This window comes from Manis javanica, chromosome 8 (genome assembly GCF_040802235.1).
Source record: "Manis javanica isolate MJ-LG chromosome 8, MJ_LKY, whole genome shotgun sequence".
NCBI classification, from domain to species: Eukaryota; Metazoa; Chordata; class Mammalia; order Pholidota; family Manidae; genus Manis; species Manis javanica.
Window position 1 is genome coordinate 74,723,806 of NC_133163.1, and position 17,154 is coordinate 74,740,959.

The following is a 17,154-nucleotide window of genomic DNA, read 5'->3' on the forward strand; positions in this document are numbered from 1 at the left end:
TGGGAGGAAATGGCAATGAGTTCCCAGCCTGGCTCTGGTAGTGAGTCTGGAGGAACTCCTAGGCTAGACCCAAACTCTGGCCCAGGTCCCAGGATGGCCTGTCCTCTTGGGGCTGGACTCAAACAGCTCTGGACTTCGGCTGTAGTTCTCTTGAGGATGGGAGCCCAGGTGGTTTAATTTAGTCCTAGGTTGTTTTCTCAGGCTGAGATTCCTTCTAGCACTTTTGTCCTCTGTATCGGTATTTTTGTAAATGTAGCATGTCCTACCTGAGCATGTGTGTGTGGAGGGCACTTTACTTCTGGTGGGCATGAGGCCCCTCCTAGGACAGGGATGCCATGCCTCTAGGCCCCTCACGGCTGAGATATTTTTAGAAAGGAGGGCAGAAAAGGAGCTAGGGGTGAGGCTGGCTGTTGAGAGGGGATGCTGGGGCCTCTGGAGGTGGTGGGGGTGTGACCTAGCCACAGAGCCACAATCCTGCCACTATCCCCATCCATTCAAGCATCTAACCTAGGGCTTGGGACCTAAAGGCCCATTTTAGGTTCTCAGTAGAGGGAGTGGGAGATAGTAGTTGTGGTGGAAAGTTGCTGGTGGTATTTTATTTTGGTATGTTGCAGATTGTTCATAATATAAAGCCTGGCATATTGCCTTCAAGTCAAGTCAGGTTATTGGTGTTTGAAAGGTATACCCACTGCAAAGTCCTGTCAAGGAAGAAGTCAGCCTTTATTGTAATGGAATATTTTCCTGGCCTGAAAATTAAAATGAGCCATTACATACGAAATATGAATGTGAAGATGAAAATGATTCTCCAGTGGAGATACCACCCAGACAGCTCTGGTCCTTGCTCTAGCTTTGCCTTAAGGAGACCAGAGGGAGATGCAGGTTGCCTGGGATGGGAGCTTGGAGTGCAAAGGGGTAGAGGCTGCTGTTGGGTGCCGCATTTCCTATTCCAGGTCATTCAGATGGATCTCCATGTGGCCCTTCCAGGTCTAGGTCCTGGTGGTGGAGCAGCGCTCCTGCATTGGGGCTAGGGGTGATTCAGGAGCAGCTGACAGGGACTGGAGCCCGCAGGGGCAAGAATTGCAACATGGTTTGGGAAGTGATCCCCCAAGGCTGATGGGAGGTAGAGCATGAGATGTAAACAACTCAGCCTTTTCCCAGCCAACAAGCCTGGCCAGAACAACCCTAGCACCACCCTGGCTCTGAGAGCCCCTCCTCAGGGGTAGAAGAGGGAGAGAGGTTTAACCTTTGGCATACCAGAGGAGAGCAGAACAGTGCTCCAGTATTGGGCTGCTCTTCCTAGGTGCGGTCGGCTTGTCCTGACCTGTGCTGGCTGATGCCACAGCTAAGTGCCTACGGGAGGCCTGCTGTGGCCTGTGCCCAAGTATGCATGAAACTCCCTTTGCCCTTAGCCTCCCCTGGAAGGTACACACGCTGCAGGCTTATGACCCCTGAATGAGGAGCAGCTGCTTCAGCTTTGGGGAAGGATGGGAGTGGTCTACTCCTGGAGTGACAAGTCAGGAGGACTGAGGTCAGGCCCCCCCTCAACCCTCAGGGAGCAAAGCTGAAGGGAATCCTCCCAGGCAGGATGGGGGAATGGAGAATAGCAGAGAGGAGGGGAGATTCACCATCCAGGAGCTCTGGGATAAATCTTTCTCCCAGAGTTTTCAAGAAAGCAGGCTGATCTAAATATTCAGATCCACAACCTCCATCCCATGAGCAATTGAGAAAAATGGAGACTCAGTCCAGAGAGGGACTGCCCTGGCATCAAAAGAGCTACAGGTCTGGAAAGGAAGTACTCCATCTCTCTCCTCACAGTCCTAGGCACTGAGCAAAGCAAGAACCACAACAGAGAAGTCTATGAGGTGAGTTGGGAACCACAGAAGAGAGGACTCTTGTGTCTGCGGCTGGATGGGGGAAGGGCCAAGTGCCAGACAGGCCTACAGGAGGAGAGGGCTGTCCTGGAGTTGGTGCAGGACTCTGGAGGCCTGGTGGGAGGGACCAGGCTGCCTGAGGCCTAGGCCACCCCAGCTCTCCCTCCAGATTGGCTTGGAGAGGGAGCAACTATGTTGGGTCAAAGAACTGAATCGGCTGGCTTTGTCTTGAAAACTGTGTGGTGCAAGGTATTCCCCTAAGGAAAAGGCAAAGGAACCCCACCTACCTCTGGCCCTGAAGTCCTATGGAGGGTGGGGAGTATCTCTGGCTCTCCAGCAGGCACTGGATCCCAGCCTCTGGGCCTCCTCTTCCCTACCAGTGCCTCCCACCCAATCATGGCCCAGAAAGCAAAGGGTGGTTCTGGCACCAGGACTGCCCATGACCCACTTTAAACAGAGCCGGGCTGCCACCCCTCCCCTAGGGGATCTAGTGAGGCAGGGGCGAGAAGGCAGGCAGGGCAGCAAAGTTGGCAGTAGACAGCACCCAGATGTCCAGGGCTGCTTTTGTTGGGATTGCTCCTTGTAGGCCTCAGACCCCATGCCTGGAAAGAGGATGCCTCCTCCTCCTCTTGGACCGTGAGGCTTGGCCCCAGGCCAGATTTTCTTTCTCCCTGGTCACCCCTAGTCCCTGCACCTCACTTTTTCTTTCAGCTTCAGATGCCTTGAGGACAGAGGGCGTGTTCTTTCTGGAGATGTTTCCTTCGGGGGTGGGACCAAGCGGGAGGAAGCCAAATCCAGATCCCCTCCCCCTCCTGGGACCCTTCCTGGCCCCTCCCTACCGCACCCAGGCCCTTGACCACACCCAGGCCCTTGCCCGGCTGAGTGGGTTGGGATGGCTCGAAAAAGGCAGCTGATCAAATCCGTCTCCCACCTTCACCCCAAAATAAAAGAGCGCGAGTGAGGAAAAACTTCCTCAGACAACTCCCACGCGGCTTCCTGCCGGCCCCGTGGGCCAGCGTTGGGGAATGGGTGGGGGGCGCTCGAGTCAGTCGCGACATGTGCGGGGACCCTGGGCCAGTCTCTTTCCCCACTCCCCTGTGCGACGCCCAGTCTCCCTGCAATTAACACATAAAAGTAATTAACAGAAAACAACGTCCAGAGCCTAAAGGCGCCGCGGAGGTCGGGCCGAGCCTCCGGCTCACAAGGAAAGCTTTGTGTGTGCGTACGCGCGGGCACAGAAGGCTCCCGTCGGGGAGGCGGGGGCCGGGCCGCTCTGCCGTCCACCCGCGACCGCACCTTGCCGCGGAGGGCCGGGGCCGCCCGGGAGGCCGCAGCGGCGCCCCAGCGTGGGGCCCTGGTGCTGCCGCGCGGTCCACCGAGCCCGCCCTGCAGCCCCGGCGTCGGCGTGCGCGGGCGGGAGAGCGCTGGAGAGCCGGGAAGTTGGAGACAACAAACTGGCCCATGACAAGAAACCAGGACAGCGCGGGGTCTGTGCGGAGTCCAAGTATTTATCAGGCTCCCAACTGGTTCCAAAGCTGAGCTCAGCCCAAGGGAACTGTGGTACGGGGTGGTGGTGGGCCTCAGATATGTTATCTTCTAAGGAGATGGGAAAGAGAGTCGGCGGCGGGTGGGGGGCGGCGGGTGGAGGAGGCAAAAGTTGGACTGGGAAGTTTGGAGATGAGGAGCGAAGGCCAGGGGGCGGGATCCCGTAGGCCGGAGCAGCGGAGCCCCTAGAGCCCTCCTCTCCGCATGGGGGCTGTCCTCCGGGAGACCCCCGGGCTCGCCTCCTCGGCAGGCGCGACTCCGGCCGGGGCCGGCGGAGCTCACTTACTTCGGGGCTGAAGCTGCTTTGGGCCGAGCTGAGGGACGTGAGCGCTGCGGCGAGCGAGAGCAGGAGGAGCAGCAGGCTGCGCGAGGGCGGCGGGGCGGGAGGCATGGTCCGCGGCCGTCCGGGTAGCCGGGCCGTGCGGGCTCCGCGGCGGGACCCGAGCCCTGGGGTCGCTCCGCCACTCCCTTGGGGCTCCTTTGTCTTCGGTGGCCACTGAATTTGGATTCCTAGAGCGCTGTACGCTTAGGAAGGAGGGGATTGTTCCTGCAAGCGCCCCTTCGCTCGTCCCCTTTTCCGTCGATTTCTTCTGCTTAGTCGGCGAACTGGATCTCGAGCCCTCTCCTCTGGTCCCTCCCTTCTCCCACAGCCGCTCCTCCGCCCCCGCCCCAAAGCCCTCCTTTCTCTGTGCGGACGTGGTTGTTTAAAAAAAAAAAAAAAAATCCCTAAGTTGTCTTTCTGCGGTGGAGGCTGCCATCTGCAGGGGTTGAGGCCATAGCCGAGGGCGGGGGTGGGGGGGGGGGTGCTGCATGGGAACCCCTGGGACGGTATGTGGGAGACTCTCTCCCCCAAAGCATATTTGGGTGGCTTGATTCCTTTGGTATTTAGCGTTACCTCACCTCAGAGTGGGAAGCATTGAGAGGCCCAGTGGCTAAGGGAGAACAGGCTCAGAGCCTCAGATGGTGGTGGTGGGTCCTTCATGTCATTGAGAGGTGGGTTGGGGGGTTCTTTGCTGGGACCTGTGGCTCAACCAAATTGAAAATTTCATCCTTTATTCTTTACGACCTCCTCCATCCCACCCGGCCAAAGACGCCTGCAACAGTAACAAAATCCAGCCACCCGCCAACAAGTCCCACAGCCACACTGAATATGGGAGTCCTGTCCTTGGAGGACAAATGTATTCCCTTTATGATTGGTATTTGTGGTCTGGCTGCTCCTTTAATCAGAACTGGCTGGGGAGGAAAGGCCTGCAAGGCCATGGAATCTGGGAAAAGGCTGATAAGGTTTGGTGAAATGATTCTAAAAGAGAGATTGGGAGTTAGGACTTCAGGTTTCATTCCTCCTCTACACTGGGAAAGAACGCAATTCCTTAAAGAGTAAATTCTCCTTCAGGGACTATTCAGAACAAAAGGTGGAGGTAAGCAGAGAAGGGGAGGGAGCACTAAAGCATTCTAGTGGGAAAGGGAGACAGATAAGAAGCTGAGAACTAGAGCTAGAAAATCAGCACCACAGAGGCAGGAAAAGTGTGGGAGACAGAAAACTCGACCATCAGCGAAATCTAAGATCCAAGAATTGCACTGGTCAGCGAGAGGAGGAGGAGGAGTAGGGGGAAGAAGGTAGAGAAATATAGCAAGGGAAGGAATAAAGGAGGCTGGACAGAAATGCGGTCAGGTAAGAAGCTCTAGAAATTGTCTAGAGATCTAAGAACTATCACCGAAGAGAATGTAAGTCCATGCTCTGTATCGTAAAGGGAGCCAAGAGCCTCTTCTTCCAGAACCCATGAGAGAAGCCATTATCAATTAACTGAAAGGTTTCCCCCGCACCCCGGGCAGTTTATGGGTCTGTAGGAAGTAAAGAGTGGATATTAGATACCTATCCCACAGTGACTATTTGTACTGTGCACCTCCAGGGTTTCCCTATACAAATTGCAGTGGGGAGGTACAGACCTCTCTCCAACCAACCTCTGGAATTCAGTCAGAACCACAGTAACCTCAGGAGCCCACATTTTAGCAGAATATCCAACACCCAAGTTTGGCTCTTCCCATGTCTGCCTTCCCGGTGGGGATATCCTCTTTGGGCCGAGTATCTTAAGTTTAGGAAAACTGATACCAGTTGCTGCCCAAGAAATGGATCTCAAATTGGGAAGCCTTTTTAAAAAATCAAAACATTTATTAAATGTACACACAGTCTGAGCTGTGCATGGGCTGTTAGGACTGTTCAAGGCTTGAATGCCTGGCTAAATCCAGGGAAACTGCTGCCTCTTTCCATGTTTGCAGGGCAGATACTGCTCACAGTTGGGTGTTCCATGGCCTGCAGAGGAGCAGGTAAATATCCCAGAGTGAGATGCTGCTAAACTGGAATGGAGCCAGAGGTGAGGGCAATGAGCCAGCCCTTCCAAGCAGTGATCTTATTTTATAGCCTGTTCTTCCTGGTATCCAAGCTCTTTTGCTCTGAAGACAGATGGGGAACATAAAGGCTCACTTCTGCCTGGGATGAGGCATCTAGGTGAAAGTAAAGCCAGAGAGAGGCTGGGGAAGGAAGACAGGAGATGCTTTTTACTGATGTTGTAGTGGGTTCCGCAGCAGAGCCCCTTTGGATTTAAGAGCATTATTCTGTTTCCTTTCTTCTTCCTGAAACTTCTCCTGCTGCCTGAGCTGCCATGCCTGTAATCCAGCATCCATTTCCTGTGACAGCAGTACAACTCGTCTCTGAAACACAGGATAACATCTGGGGCTTGAGCTCTGCACCATATATCCTTTCACTGACAGATCAAAGTCAGACGTTTCAGCTGGAAAATGACACTGCTGACTGTGAAGGGGCAGGATCAGGTCCTGGGCTGGGAAGCAGGAGGAAGGCAGCAAAATGTATGGCAGAATGTCTACAGCTGGTTTCTGCCCTAGAAGGACCCCATTCTAGTCCTCCCTTCTCCCAGTACTATTAAAAACCTGGTATGAGATGAAAGGTAATGTTAGCTTAGGTACCAACACAGCTCAAGACAAATTACAATTTACATTTTTTCCTTCCAATTATACATAGGTTTCCCTTGATGGGGCTCTAACCACTCACTGCAAACTTCTCCCTTTGGACTTTTCTTCGAAGCTGGCCCTTCATAGGAGGTGCAGGGCGGCCATCTACAGATAAAAGTGAGAGAAAAGGAAAGTATTAGAGATGGCTTGCAGCACCTTGTGAAAGCATTGTGATAGGAATGCAGGAAGAACCAATCTCTAGTTCCTCTCTTCCATTTCACACCCTCTGTAGCTTCATTCTCCTAAAACATGTCCCGCATCTTCAAGAGTGATGTATGCCAGAACCACCAAGACTAAGTTCCTAGGCATGTTCCTACTCTATTTCACTTACCTCTCATTAAGCCTGGAAGTCAAAGTCCTCTACAATGCTGAATCTCCTGTTTTTTCCTCAGAAACCCTCTACTCAAGCAGTCTGACCACTGTTCTACTGGCCCCTGAGTCTTTGCTAAATTCCATCTCACTCCATAACGAAATGCCCTCTTTTCCTTTCCTTCTGGCCCAATTCTCATCCTTAGGCCCACCTCAAGCCCTGCTTGTCTCAGAAACTCTTCTCTAACTTCAAGTTGGCCAGCTCTCTCTTCTGAAAGTGCGTATGACCATTTAATATTCATCTATTTGCCTTGGGATGTTTATTGTACTATTGTTTTTAGCCTCATTTAGCCATCTCATATCCTTCTGGAAAGGGGCAGAGCACTGAAGTTTTATTTAATTTTTAAAATGTCCATGCTTTGTTTTCCCATTTAGACTTGAAATTCCTTGGAATCAGGGACTGTATCTCCATATTTCAGTTATTATGTACAGTGCAGGCACATAAAAATTCCATAACTATCAGGTGACTTGCTGAAAAGATGCATTATCTGAACTGAAGTAGTTTATAATAAAGTTGAAGAGAAAGGACACTTAGACACTTACTTTGTACAAAGACTGAAAGAGTGATAACTCTGCCCAAAAGTTTGCAGGCAAGACAGGTAAGAGATATGATTTATTAGGAAGGGGAGCCAATATTGTGTATGGCCAGGTGCTTTACAATGGTTATTTCACTTTATCATTACAAGCACCATGTGAGATAGGTATTCCTCTTTTATAGATGTGGAAACTGAGATATAAAATTAAGTAACATGTCCCAGACCACAAAGTTAGCAAGTAGAGAAGCCTGGATTAAGGCTCTATTCCAGAGTCTTGCCAATATTCCACACTACTTCAAGGAGTTTCTATAGTAAATAATGAGTAGAAAAAATCTTTACTATTTTCCTCAGACACCAAGGATTGGATTAAGCAAGATCATACTCCTACAGAATGCGATAAAGTATTAATACTCAGGTCTCTGAGCTGTTTAAGGTGGGGGCTGGCCCTCTGTCCAGTTCTAGTCCTGGCTTGCTATTACCTAGCTGTGTAATCACAGGCAGTTCACTTCTGTGGGCCCCAATTTTCCCACCTGTAAACTCGAGTTCCATATGGAGAATGGGGAACGGATTCAAGTTTTCCAAGATCCCTCCCTTTAGTACTAATATCTATTTTCTTTTCTTTTTTAAGGGAAGAGGCTTTTCTGAGGGAGTCCACCATCCTCAATCCTTACCCTTCTACCCCTCTCTCTGAGACGCTCATTTAGGAGCCTTTCAAAGAGTTCTCACTGCATTTGGTAACAAATTCTCAATAATGTACTCGCCACACAGAAGGGTGGTTCTTCCTAACTTTCAAAAAACCGTCCCCCTTTTAGAAACGTAAAAGTCTTGTCACTCCTTCCCCGGAGGTGCCCCCAGTTACAATTACCTTCTGATTATCCCCACAAGCCAAGGAGATGCTGTCTAGCTTTAGTTTCCATAGGCGTAAATTAATTTACAAAATAAATAGGGCTTCTTCCTCCCCAGCTCCGAAGTTTTATACGCGGTCCACTCTGACGCACCCCTCTCCGCCCCGCCTTGACACCACCCAGCTCCATTCAGGGGCGTTCCCTCGGGATGAAAACCTCCTAGTAGAGTTAACTGTCCGGTCACCGCTCACCCGCGTAAGACCAGTCTGGGAGCTCCGAAAGAGGCCCGTAGCCGGAGGGGTTGGCAGCCAGACCCTGCCTGGGTGGGGAAAAACAATCCGGTGAAGACAGCTTCTAGCTGGAAAACTGCCCAGCTTCTAGCTCCCCTTTTCCCCCCGAGGCTGGCACTCACTGGAGTCGCCACTGGCCGCCGGCCAGGGACGCCGCGCTGCAGTGCAGCCTTCGGACACCTGCTGGGAAAACAGGACAGAGGGTTGGGAGAGAGGCCATGGGCCACCTCAGGGGTCCTGGGCGCGGCGCCACGGGCCCCCGAGCCCACCGACCCTACACCTACTTACTAGAGAGGAGACAACCTAATACAGCCATGCCAGGGACGAGAAGCCGGAAGTGGGCGTGGCCTCGGTGAGGACGCGCGACGCTGCGGGGGAAGCCGGAAGCCGCCATCTTGAATCTGGTTTTCAACCATGGGCACCGCCATCTTGGGTCATCGTACGGAAGAGAGCGACAGAACTGCGATTTGGGTGTTTCAAGCAAGAGCGGTCGTTTTGCCCGCGACCTGGGTGTTTTAGGCAAGAACGGTCGTTTTGCCTGTGTATCCTCAGTGGTGGTTACCTTCTCTGGCAGTGGTGTCCTCCCAGGCTCAAGTTCCACGATCTCTGTGCAGCGTTCTTTAGTCCTTTAAAATTTAGCCTTTTATTTCAGGAGTAACACCCGCATTACCTCTGTTCTGTCTTCCCCCGCATCACTGTAACCTTTTTGTTCCAGCCTAAGAGTCAAATCTAGAGTGAATAAAAAAATTTGGATTTCAGTTATCATGCATTTCTCCAACAAAATTGAACTTTTGGGTGACACACATTGTATTAGGGGCAGGAGATAATATGGAGGGCAAAACAGACATCACTATTCTGATAGAGCTCAGTGTAGAGAGAGAAGACAATAAAATCATCATACATATTACTGTAATATTACCGCTGAGAAGAGTGCTGGCAAGAGAAGCACCTGTTGTGAGCACATAATGGGAACTTGACCTAGAGTAGGCTGTCAGGGTTTTCTTGAATAGGAGGTATTGAGGTCTGATTCAGTTTTCATAAGAACTACCGTCACACGTTGTCTAATACAATCCTTGCAACAACCTTGTGAGGTTAGTACAGTATTCCCTGCCTTATCCAGGGTTTTGCTTTCCATAGCTACCCACGGTGGTCAACTGCCCTCCGGAAACAAGATGATCCTCCTCACTATTGTCAGGTCAGTAGTAGCCTAATGCTAGATCACAATACCTATGTCATTCACTTCATCTCATCACAAGAAGGGTGAATATAGTAAGATTTTGAGGTAGACCGCATGCACATAACTTTTATTATAGTATGTTGTTGTAATTGTTGTTTTATTATTATAGTTGTTAATCTCTTAATTTTTCCTAATTGATTTTTTATCTTTTTTTCCCCCCTAACATTTAATGGAATAGGCTGGATTTCTGAATATATCTTTCTGGGGTCGGGGTTGAGAGGCAAGTAATTTTATTTTACCAGTACAAGAACGATTTTATTCGTATAAAAATCAAGGTTCTAAACCAACAAGGAATAAAAAAAACCCTCACCTAACCAGCTCAAATTTATAAATCAAACTTTATCATAGGTACGTCTGTATAGGAAAAACCAGCATATATAGGGTTTGGTACTATCCGTGGTTTCAGGCATCCAGTGGGGGTCTTGAAATGTATCCCGCATGGGTAATGGGGGACTACTGTACTAGTAAGTGGCATGACCACATCTTCAACTGTTTCCCTCTTTTTAATCACTTGCCATGAGGAAGTCATTTGTCCTTAATTTCTTCATTAAAAAAAAAGCTTACTATATCAAATTTGTGGGGACATCTCAAGAATGATGATGTAAGCAAAAGTGCTTTGTAAATAGTGAAGCTCCTACAGAAATGCCCACTACTGTGTGCTAGGCTAGACACTTAAACGCATGCTGACTAGGGGAACCTGAAAGGGTGGCGTAATGACCTATCTGGAAGTTTATCATTTCCTTCTGGAAGACTGGGAAGTTTTTCCACAGGAGGTGGCTCTGAGCTGTGCTTTGAAAGAGGGGAAGGGTGGATCCTGGCTTAAGAAGAAAAAGCAGCTGTTCCAGTAACAGTAAGAATGGTATAGGCTAGAGCTGAACCAGGGGAAGGGATGGGAACAAAAGAACCTTGGCTATATGCCAATAGATGGACCCAAAAAAAACTAAGCAAGGAAAATATGACAATAGAGAACCATTACCATCTTAATTCATACACTTTATTTTCACTTCGATATAAATGATTTCATGTAATTTTCATAATGAACCAATGAAGTAGATAAGACAGTCCAGGAAGCAATCAATGGACAGATTGCTTGTAATTTTTCGAGGTCAGGAAATTGAACCAAAATGTGGCTTTGGATTTATTGTTTTACAGTTGTGATTTAATGACACCTTTTCCAAGCCTGGTTCCATGTGTCTAGCTGGTTCTAAGATAGCTGAAGTAGACAGCACTGGAATCCCATTACATAGTTTATAGTGGGGAATCTAGTACTGGAAACTCAGGGCTAGAAAAATAACCCCAATGCCAACCAACATTCAAGACTGACAGGAAAGATGACTGGCTGGCACTACCACCAACACTATATAAAGGAATTGAACCAGCAACATTCCTAGTAGCTCACATATTAGGGTTTGAAAAAGATCATAAAAAGGGCACATGCATTAAGATAAACAAATAGTGTGGACAATATGAATTCCATATGCAGAAGTGAACACAGGCAATAAGCCCTGGGCTCTGGCGGCAGGATGGGAAGTTTGATCAGGAAAACTGGGTGATGTGGGAGGGGAAAGGTCTTTGGAAGGAAGACAAGTTCAGGCTTTGACATGGTTAGTGTGATGTGGCAGGGGGACAACTCATGGGTTGTAAATCGCAGGAAATATGGATTAGGATTTTGAGAGAGAAAGAGAACATTAGTGCTGACATCTAACTGCAGCAGCATTCTCAGAAACCTCATGGAAAACATGCAGGGGAGGGGGTCTGGTACATGAACAGCTTTCCTCAATGACTTCAGACTCATAAGACACAGAAAGGTGGCTTCGTCATCCTAAACTCGATGTCTTTCAACTTCTGGACTTCATCTAACAAAGGCTAGAGTTAAGAACAATGCGAAGCATCAGGTATCTGAGCTTCACATCTTTCTTCACTTACTTAAACCCTTATGCTTCTCCATGGCATTGTGGCCTGTATTTAGCTTTAATAGTTTATTATCTACTCATATTTTTGTCCAGTATGTTATTTGAATATCCTTCTGTCAGACCTGTACAGAGTAATTTTTGTATTCTGCTCTGGGTAATTAGGTGCTTTTTTAACCCTTGTGATGAATAATGACATTGGGGAAAATGTAAGTGAAGCTGGTTTGGGGTGGCCAATTCCATCTCATTTTGCAGCCTCTTCCCCTTTTTGCATGCTTGTTACTAAATTCTAAGGTTGAAGAAGAGTAAAAGATTTGATTTGGGAAGTGTCTTATTTCACATTCCTTCATTATCGTCCTCCTTGAGACAGCTCAACAATCAAATCAGTGTCACGTGCTACAAGTGTGGGAACTGAAAGCTATAAACTGCTCTCACACAATACTTTGCTTTCAGTATTATTTCCTTATTACTTACATAATTTATTGTAACACATTCCTTTAATTTTTCCATGGCTGTCAAATTCCTACTAAATCAGTCCTGGCTAAATTCTGTGTTAGATAATGGGTTTATTATAACCCTGAGCTATACTTTTTTTGTCTTGCCTGCCAGCTGGGAAGTCTGTTAAAGCTGTGTGTCTTTCCACCAGACCGGTCTCGAAGGTGGTGGGTCTCTATGAATCTCTGCAGAGTGGCAATGGCCAAAGCTGGATTATTCAAAAGGTACACAAAAGTACATTGTATTGTTTACAAGTTATCTTTTAGCATTAAAACGTGGTGAAACATTTCCAGATCACTTTTCTTGAACTAGCCCAGCAACTCTCTCTTGTTGGGTCCACGCTGCTGCTAAGATTCTTTAGAATCCACAAAGTGCTTTGGGGATCCCAGCTTCGGGGCACCCTCAGCGCGGCATTTTTTGTTAAGTGCTGCCTCCTGGCGGCGGCTCTATTGCCCGACACCTTCGCAGCCTGGAAGAGACCACTTCGGGATCTGGAAGTTGATGAAACGGCTTCCCCGAGGGGGCGGGGAGCTGAAACGCCCTTCCGGGAGACCCCCTTCCCTGGCGGCGGGGCTATGCAGTCCAGAGGCCCTTCCGAGTGTCAGTTGAAAGTCTCGGGACTGGAGGCGGGGTTGCCAGGGTTCAGGGCCCTCGCCCAGACCCCCGTCGGGCAGCCAGCTCGAGCTGGATTGGGAGGGAGGGAAGAGGAAGCTAAGCATTGCTGGGGCGGAGGACGCGTCCAAGGGTAGCCGGTAGCCGCGGTCATTTTCATTTCCCAGGGCAGCGAACTGTGCCTGAGCGAGGAGAGGGCAGGGGAGTGGGTTGTGGGGCTGCTCCGTTCTCAAACCTTTGTCTACACCCACCATAACCCTCCGGCCCTTCCTGGATCCCGGGGAGGGGGCGGGGACTGTTTGGCCAGGTAGAGGGAACGGAAGGGACGCCGGGTGGGGCCCTCGTCCCCTAGGTGAGAGCTAGATCGCTGTTTGGTAAGGCGAGATCTTAGGGCCGCAAGCACAGAACCCGGGGCCCAGAGGGCGAGCACGAGAGAGGGAACTAAAAAGCAAACGGCAGGGACAACGTGAAGCCCGGGCCGGGGAGAGCCGAGGCCGAGTGGGGGTGTGGGAGAAGGGGGCAAAGGTGAGCGCGACCGCGGGCTGGGCTGGGGCGGAGGGGGCTGTACGGGCTGTGGAGAGGTGAGCTGGAGGGCGGGTTCTAGGAAGAGTTGACGCCTAAAGGGTTCCGGTTCCACTCTTGAACGCGTCTGTTTTTACGTGAACCTGAGCGCTCGCCTTCTCTGCGTTTTTACCCTTTCGGGCCGTCGCACTGAGCTTCCGCTGCACCTAGCCCGTCACCTGAACCCAGGTGTGGGACAGCAACCAAAAGCTTCCCGGATCCGGGGAAAGCGCATTAGATGCGGGCCGTTTTGTTTTTGTTTTCCCATTAATGAAACATAAAGTCCATTTCAAACCAGACTAGGCTTCCCAGTAAAATTTTACCCTCCTACCCTCCCACTCTCCCTCTCTAACTCAATACTACCAAAAAGAGTAAAGACTTCAAAATACTCCTTGGTTAGGAGCCAAAGCAGAGTTGCATAGGTAGGCCGGAAGGGCGAGTTCAAGGACATTACTGGAGCCCAGCCTGCAGGGAAATCAGTCTAGGAGGAACAGCACTGTTCGTTCATTCATTTATTCGTCTAGCAAACATTTCCTGACTGGCTCTAGGTGCCCTGCCCTGAGGATATAGGGTGAATAAAAGCTCTGGTGGTGCTGGCATTCTAGTGGGGAGAGGAGAGGACAAATCTACAAATAAACCTCAGGTGACAGTGAGTGCTTTGGAAGAAAAGTGAGGGCATCTGAGCTCTGAGTGGGCTTTCTTTGTGTTCAGCATGGTGACGGGATGGAGACTGACAGAGGGACGAAGTTGCTCTTTCAGAGACTCCTCAGGGAAAGCCTGGATAGGGTGGTGTTTAAGCATAGACCTGAATGGAGTGAATGAAGGAATGGACAGTGTCACAGGGAAGAATGTTTCAGGTAGAAGGAATGGCAACAGCAAAGGCTTTGAATTGGGAGCATGCTGCTTGTGTGGCAACAGCTAGGAGGCCAGTGTGGCTGGAGGGGAGTGAGAGAGAGCAGGGCAGCTTTAGGGCTGTCTTCATAGGACTTACCTCATTTACAACCTGGACCTGATCCTAGAATGGGAGGAACAGGACAGCTGGGCAGCAGCCTGGGTCTAAAAGGGCACTAAATTACCCTCATAGTAATTCAGACATTGGGTGCCAGTGAACTCTGATTTCTATTTGTTTCTCTTGGTGAACTGTAAGTTGACTCCCATCCACTGATAGACTCCTTGACGACTGCCTACCTGGGCCACCTGTCTCTAGAATAATTTTGCATCATGCAGGTCCGGATACAAGTTGCACCCAGCTAGTAGTTGCCTAAAGGCAGCAGTCACAGCTGGAATTCTGATGATGCACCAGGCACTCTGAAGTGCCACTCTCCGAGAAAGATTTATACAGTTGTCTACATTTTAAAAGGCTTGATGTGCTTACCAAGAAATTGCTTTAGAAAGTCGCATGTAACAAATTCATGTAATAAGCTCTAATTTTGAATAGAAAGGATGAAGTTTAAAGTTCTTATTCTGAGAAAACTGGTAATCCCCCATCTCTGCTAAGTAAATATTCAGCCGATATATTTAATCTTTATTTGAAGGGGTGACAACTCATTAGCCTGTCTAGAGTGCCAGGGCTTGTTCTGGCCCCTTTGGCTGGAATACCTGAACCTGTGAACACCTGAACAAATTGGGCACCTGAGCTGTGAGTGGGCTTTCTTAGTGTTCAGGTGCTTGGCATGCTTTGCCTTCTCTAGGGGCTGAAATGGCACTGAGACTCTAGAGATGGGCCTGAAGAGTTCCATTGCTCTACATGAGGATCTGATTCCCTCATTAGGACCAAGGGCAGTGTGAGTGGGAAATTAGGAAGTGGACTGAGGGAAAAGGGAGTTGTAAAGGGCATCAGGCGGCCACTGTAAGTCACTGGGAGAGCTTAAGTGCTCAGTAAACGTGGGACAGACGACAGGGAACATCAGGGGCTGGGTAGGGAAGAGGAGGAGCTAAGAGTCACAGTGAAGACACCTAGAGGTTGCAGGCGTGGAGGTCCTCTGGGTCTAACCAGGCAGTCCCAGCTCCAGCCCATCCCCTGGCCCCTCCCCACTGCCGGCCAGAATTGCACATGTGTTTTCCTGTTTTCCATTTCGGTCCCCGTCACCCTCTGCCTTTTCTGATCCTCACAGTCAACAGCTGCTACAGTTTCAGCTGTAGGGCTGGATTTCCCGTCCCAGCACCTTCCCCTCCTCCACTCCCCAGCGTGCTGGTAGCCCCTCCTCCTTGCCCCTACCCAAAGGTCACGGGACAGGTAAGAGGTGGGGGAGAAGGGGCAGTGGGTGAGAGGGAAGTGCTGGAGGAGGATGGAGTGAGTCCTGAGAATTGGCTGAGGGAGACTTCAGAGCCTGTTGTTTCTCGGTCCCAGAGCCCACTCTGCCCAGAGACTTCAGTCTTATGTTAATAGAAGCCCTGGCCACAGGAGTAAACAATTTCTTGTTTCACTTTTTTTCCTTTCTTTTTTTTTTTTAAGGGTCTGTCGTAGCCACAGTGGAATATACGAAAACAAATGGAGAACTGGGGAGGGAGAGTCTGAGCTTCCAGCTTGGGGCGATGGGGAAATAGCTGTTACAGGGTGTATCTGTTTTGTCTTTGTGTTGTTAGGGGAGGCAGATCAGTTGGAGCTAGGAAGACAGGACTTGGGGCATGGTGGGGGTGGGGGGCGGAGAAAGTGTGTTCTCACATTTAGCTCCCTGAACTTGACTGAGTAAGACCCTGAACTGTGTGCTGGTTCTTGGCGGAAGTATGTTTTGGTGTTGTCATTCACGGGTGGGGACAGGGAGTGGGGCTTCCCTTGGCTGCTGTGCTGGACACTGCATGCTGGGGGCCCTGCCGCCGGTGTTCCCTCGACCTCAGAATCTGAAACTTCTCCCACAGGCTGGAGAATGAGAGTGTTGTCCTGCAGCCCGACTAGGTCCTCAGCGATGAATGTACCTCAGACAGGAAAAAGACAGGGCTGCTGTGCGTCCTAACGCTGTTACCTCCTGAGGTTGCAGACTCCGCAAGTTTCAAATGTAAGCCTAGGGTGGGAGAGCCCTTCAGGAGCGGCTCTTCAGGTGCCAGGCTGCCTGAATGGTGGAAACATTACCCCGAGATCCAGGGTCTCAGGAAGGAATGTGAGCTGCCAAAGACATTGCCTTGTTGTGTATGGCTGCTGCCGCAAGGCAATGGTTGAGTAAAGAGGGGGCATGGTTTGTATGAAAAACAGTCTCCCCTGCCCAGTTTTGGTGGGCTGACTGAAAAGCAGGTTAAAAGGTTCCACCTGTAGCACTTCCTGGTGAGACCGCTAGGGTGTGCTGTTTCCTGGAATGTGGGTTCTTCCCCAGTGGTTCTGTCTCCTGTTTCCACGAGGACTTCACTTTTCAGATACCACCAGGCCGGATCTAAACCCTGTGCACCTTTCTCCCCACCTTACCCTAGTTTCCTCTTCATTTGTCCCTCCTTCATTCCTTTTCTTTACATTGCTTAGTATTGAGGCCAGTGAGTTTGGTCTTAAAAGGACAGGCATGATGATGTACTTCCGTGTGTTTTGTTTGCCTTAGAAGTGGCCATCCTAGTAAGAGCCGCGCTGCCGAGAGGACTTGTGATTGCCTCTCATCCATGCAAAGGGATGAAAAAGGGGAGGAGCAGTCTGGAGGAGATGGACGGGTTGTGGGAGCCTTTAGCCTAGGCTTCAGGCTGAAGGCAGGCAGAGGCTTTCCTTTTAATGTAATCACCTCCTCCCTCATGTAATCTTAGAGAGCCATCTGCAGTGCTTTCTGACTGACAGGAAAGCTTAGAGCCTGGGCATCCCAAAGGCTGGCACGCATTTTAGTGCCTGCTTGAAGGGGCTGCAGGGGGAATTAAATGCGATAAGGCATTTAGATGTTTAGCA

General features: G+C 50.0%; 4 protein-coding genes and 1 long non-coding RNA gene across 15 annotated transcripts in view; 3 read left to right on the forward strand and 2 right to left on the reverse strand.

Moving 5' to 3' along the window:
* MMP14 (matrix metallopeptidase 14) overlaps positions 1 to 4,026 on the reverse strand; it is a 9,717-nt gene extending 5,691 nt beyond the window's left edge. For both annotated transcript variants that reach the window (XM_017665162.3, XM_073211527.1), the window contains exon 1: positions 3,703 to 4,026. In XM_017665162.3, the coding sequence (XP_017520651.1) occupies positions 3,703 to 3,807 (105 nt within the window). In that variant the 5' untranslated portion in view covers positions 3,808 to 4,026. The remainder of the gene's footprint in view (positions 1 to 3,702) is intronic.
* LOC108400007 (uncharacterized) overlaps positions 1 to 9,241 on the forward strand; it is a 27,880-nt gene extending 18,639 nt beyond the window's left edge. For 2 of the 5 annotated variants that reach the window (XR_012120606.1, XM_037017542.2), the window contains exons 2-3: positions 6,959 to 7,029; positions 7,977 to 9,241. Coding sequence is in view for 4 of the 5 variants with exons in the window: in XM_037017542.2 (XP_036873437.1) it covers positions 6,959 to 7,027 (69 nt within the window). In the remaining variant the exon portion in view is untranslated. Of the gene's footprint in view, positions 1 to 6,958 lie in introns of all 5 variants that reach the window. The other 3 variants (XM_037017543.2, XM_037017541.2, XM_073211532.1) reach the window with 3 other exon arrangements.
* On the forward strand, positions 871 to 3,275 carry LOC140843113 (uncharacterized). The gene is made up of 2 exons (XR_012120610.1): positions 871 to 1,862; positions 2,583 to 3,275. It is a non-coding gene; the product is annotated as an uncharacterized lncRNA (long non-coding RNA).
* MRPL52 (mitochondrial ribosomal protein L52) lies at positions 5,564 to 8,871 on the reverse strand. 4 transcript variants are annotated; one of them, XM_017665163.3, is made up of 5 exons: positions 8,772 to 8,864; positions 8,606 to 8,666; positions 8,445 to 8,512; positions 6,484 to 6,548; positions 5,564 to 6,125 (listed from the first exon to the last, which is right to left on the reverse strand). In XM_017665163.3, the coding sequence occupies exons 1-5, from the start codon at positions 8,797 to 8,799 to the stop codon at positions 5,973 to 5,975; spliced, it is 375 nt and encodes a 124-aa protein (XP_017520652.2). In that variant the 5' UTR covers positions 8,800 to 8,864; the 3' UTR covers positions 5,564 to 5,972. The 4 variants fall into 4 exon arrangements, with proteins under 4 accessions (XP_017520652.2, XP_017520653.2, XP_073067634.1 ...); XM_017665164.3 differs by having other exon boundaries at positions 8,606 to 8,663; positions 8,772 to 8,855; XM_073211533.1 differs by lacking the exon at positions 6,484 to 6,548 and having other exon boundaries at positions 8,772 to 8,871.
* A 4,000-nt stretch (positions 9,242 to 13,241) lies between the features above and the next one.
* Positions 13,242 to 17,154, forward strand: part of SLC7A7 (solute carrier family 7 member 7) — a 31,793-nt gene continuing 27,880 nt past the window's right edge. The window contains exons 1-2 of one of the 3 annotated variants that reach the window (XM_037017547.2): positions 15,385 to 15,534; positions 16,158 to 16,294. The gene's annotated coding sequence lies outside the window, so the exon portion shown is untranslated. Of the gene's footprint in view, positions 13,263 to 15,377; positions 15,535 to 16,157; positions 16,295 to 17,154 lie in introns of those variants that run through there. The other 2 variants (XM_037017548.2, XM_037017546.2) reach the window with 2 other exon arrangements.

What these genes read in the sequence shown, in the direction of transcription:
- MRPL52 (XM_017665163.3), bottom strand. Translation starts at nt 8,799, where the DNA reads ATGGCTGTATTAGGTTGTCTCCTCTCTA. An exon ending in ATTAGGTTGTCTCCTCTCTA is followed by an intron (nt 8,667 to 8,771) that starts GTAAGTAGGTGT and finishes CTGTTTTCCCAG; the next exon opens with CAGGTGTCCGAAGGCTGCAC. An exon ending in TCCAAAGGGAGAAGTTTGCA is followed by an intron (nt 6,126 to 6,483) that starts GTGAGTGGTTAG and finishes CCTGTGTTTCAG; the next exon opens with AGACGAGTTGTACTGCTGTC.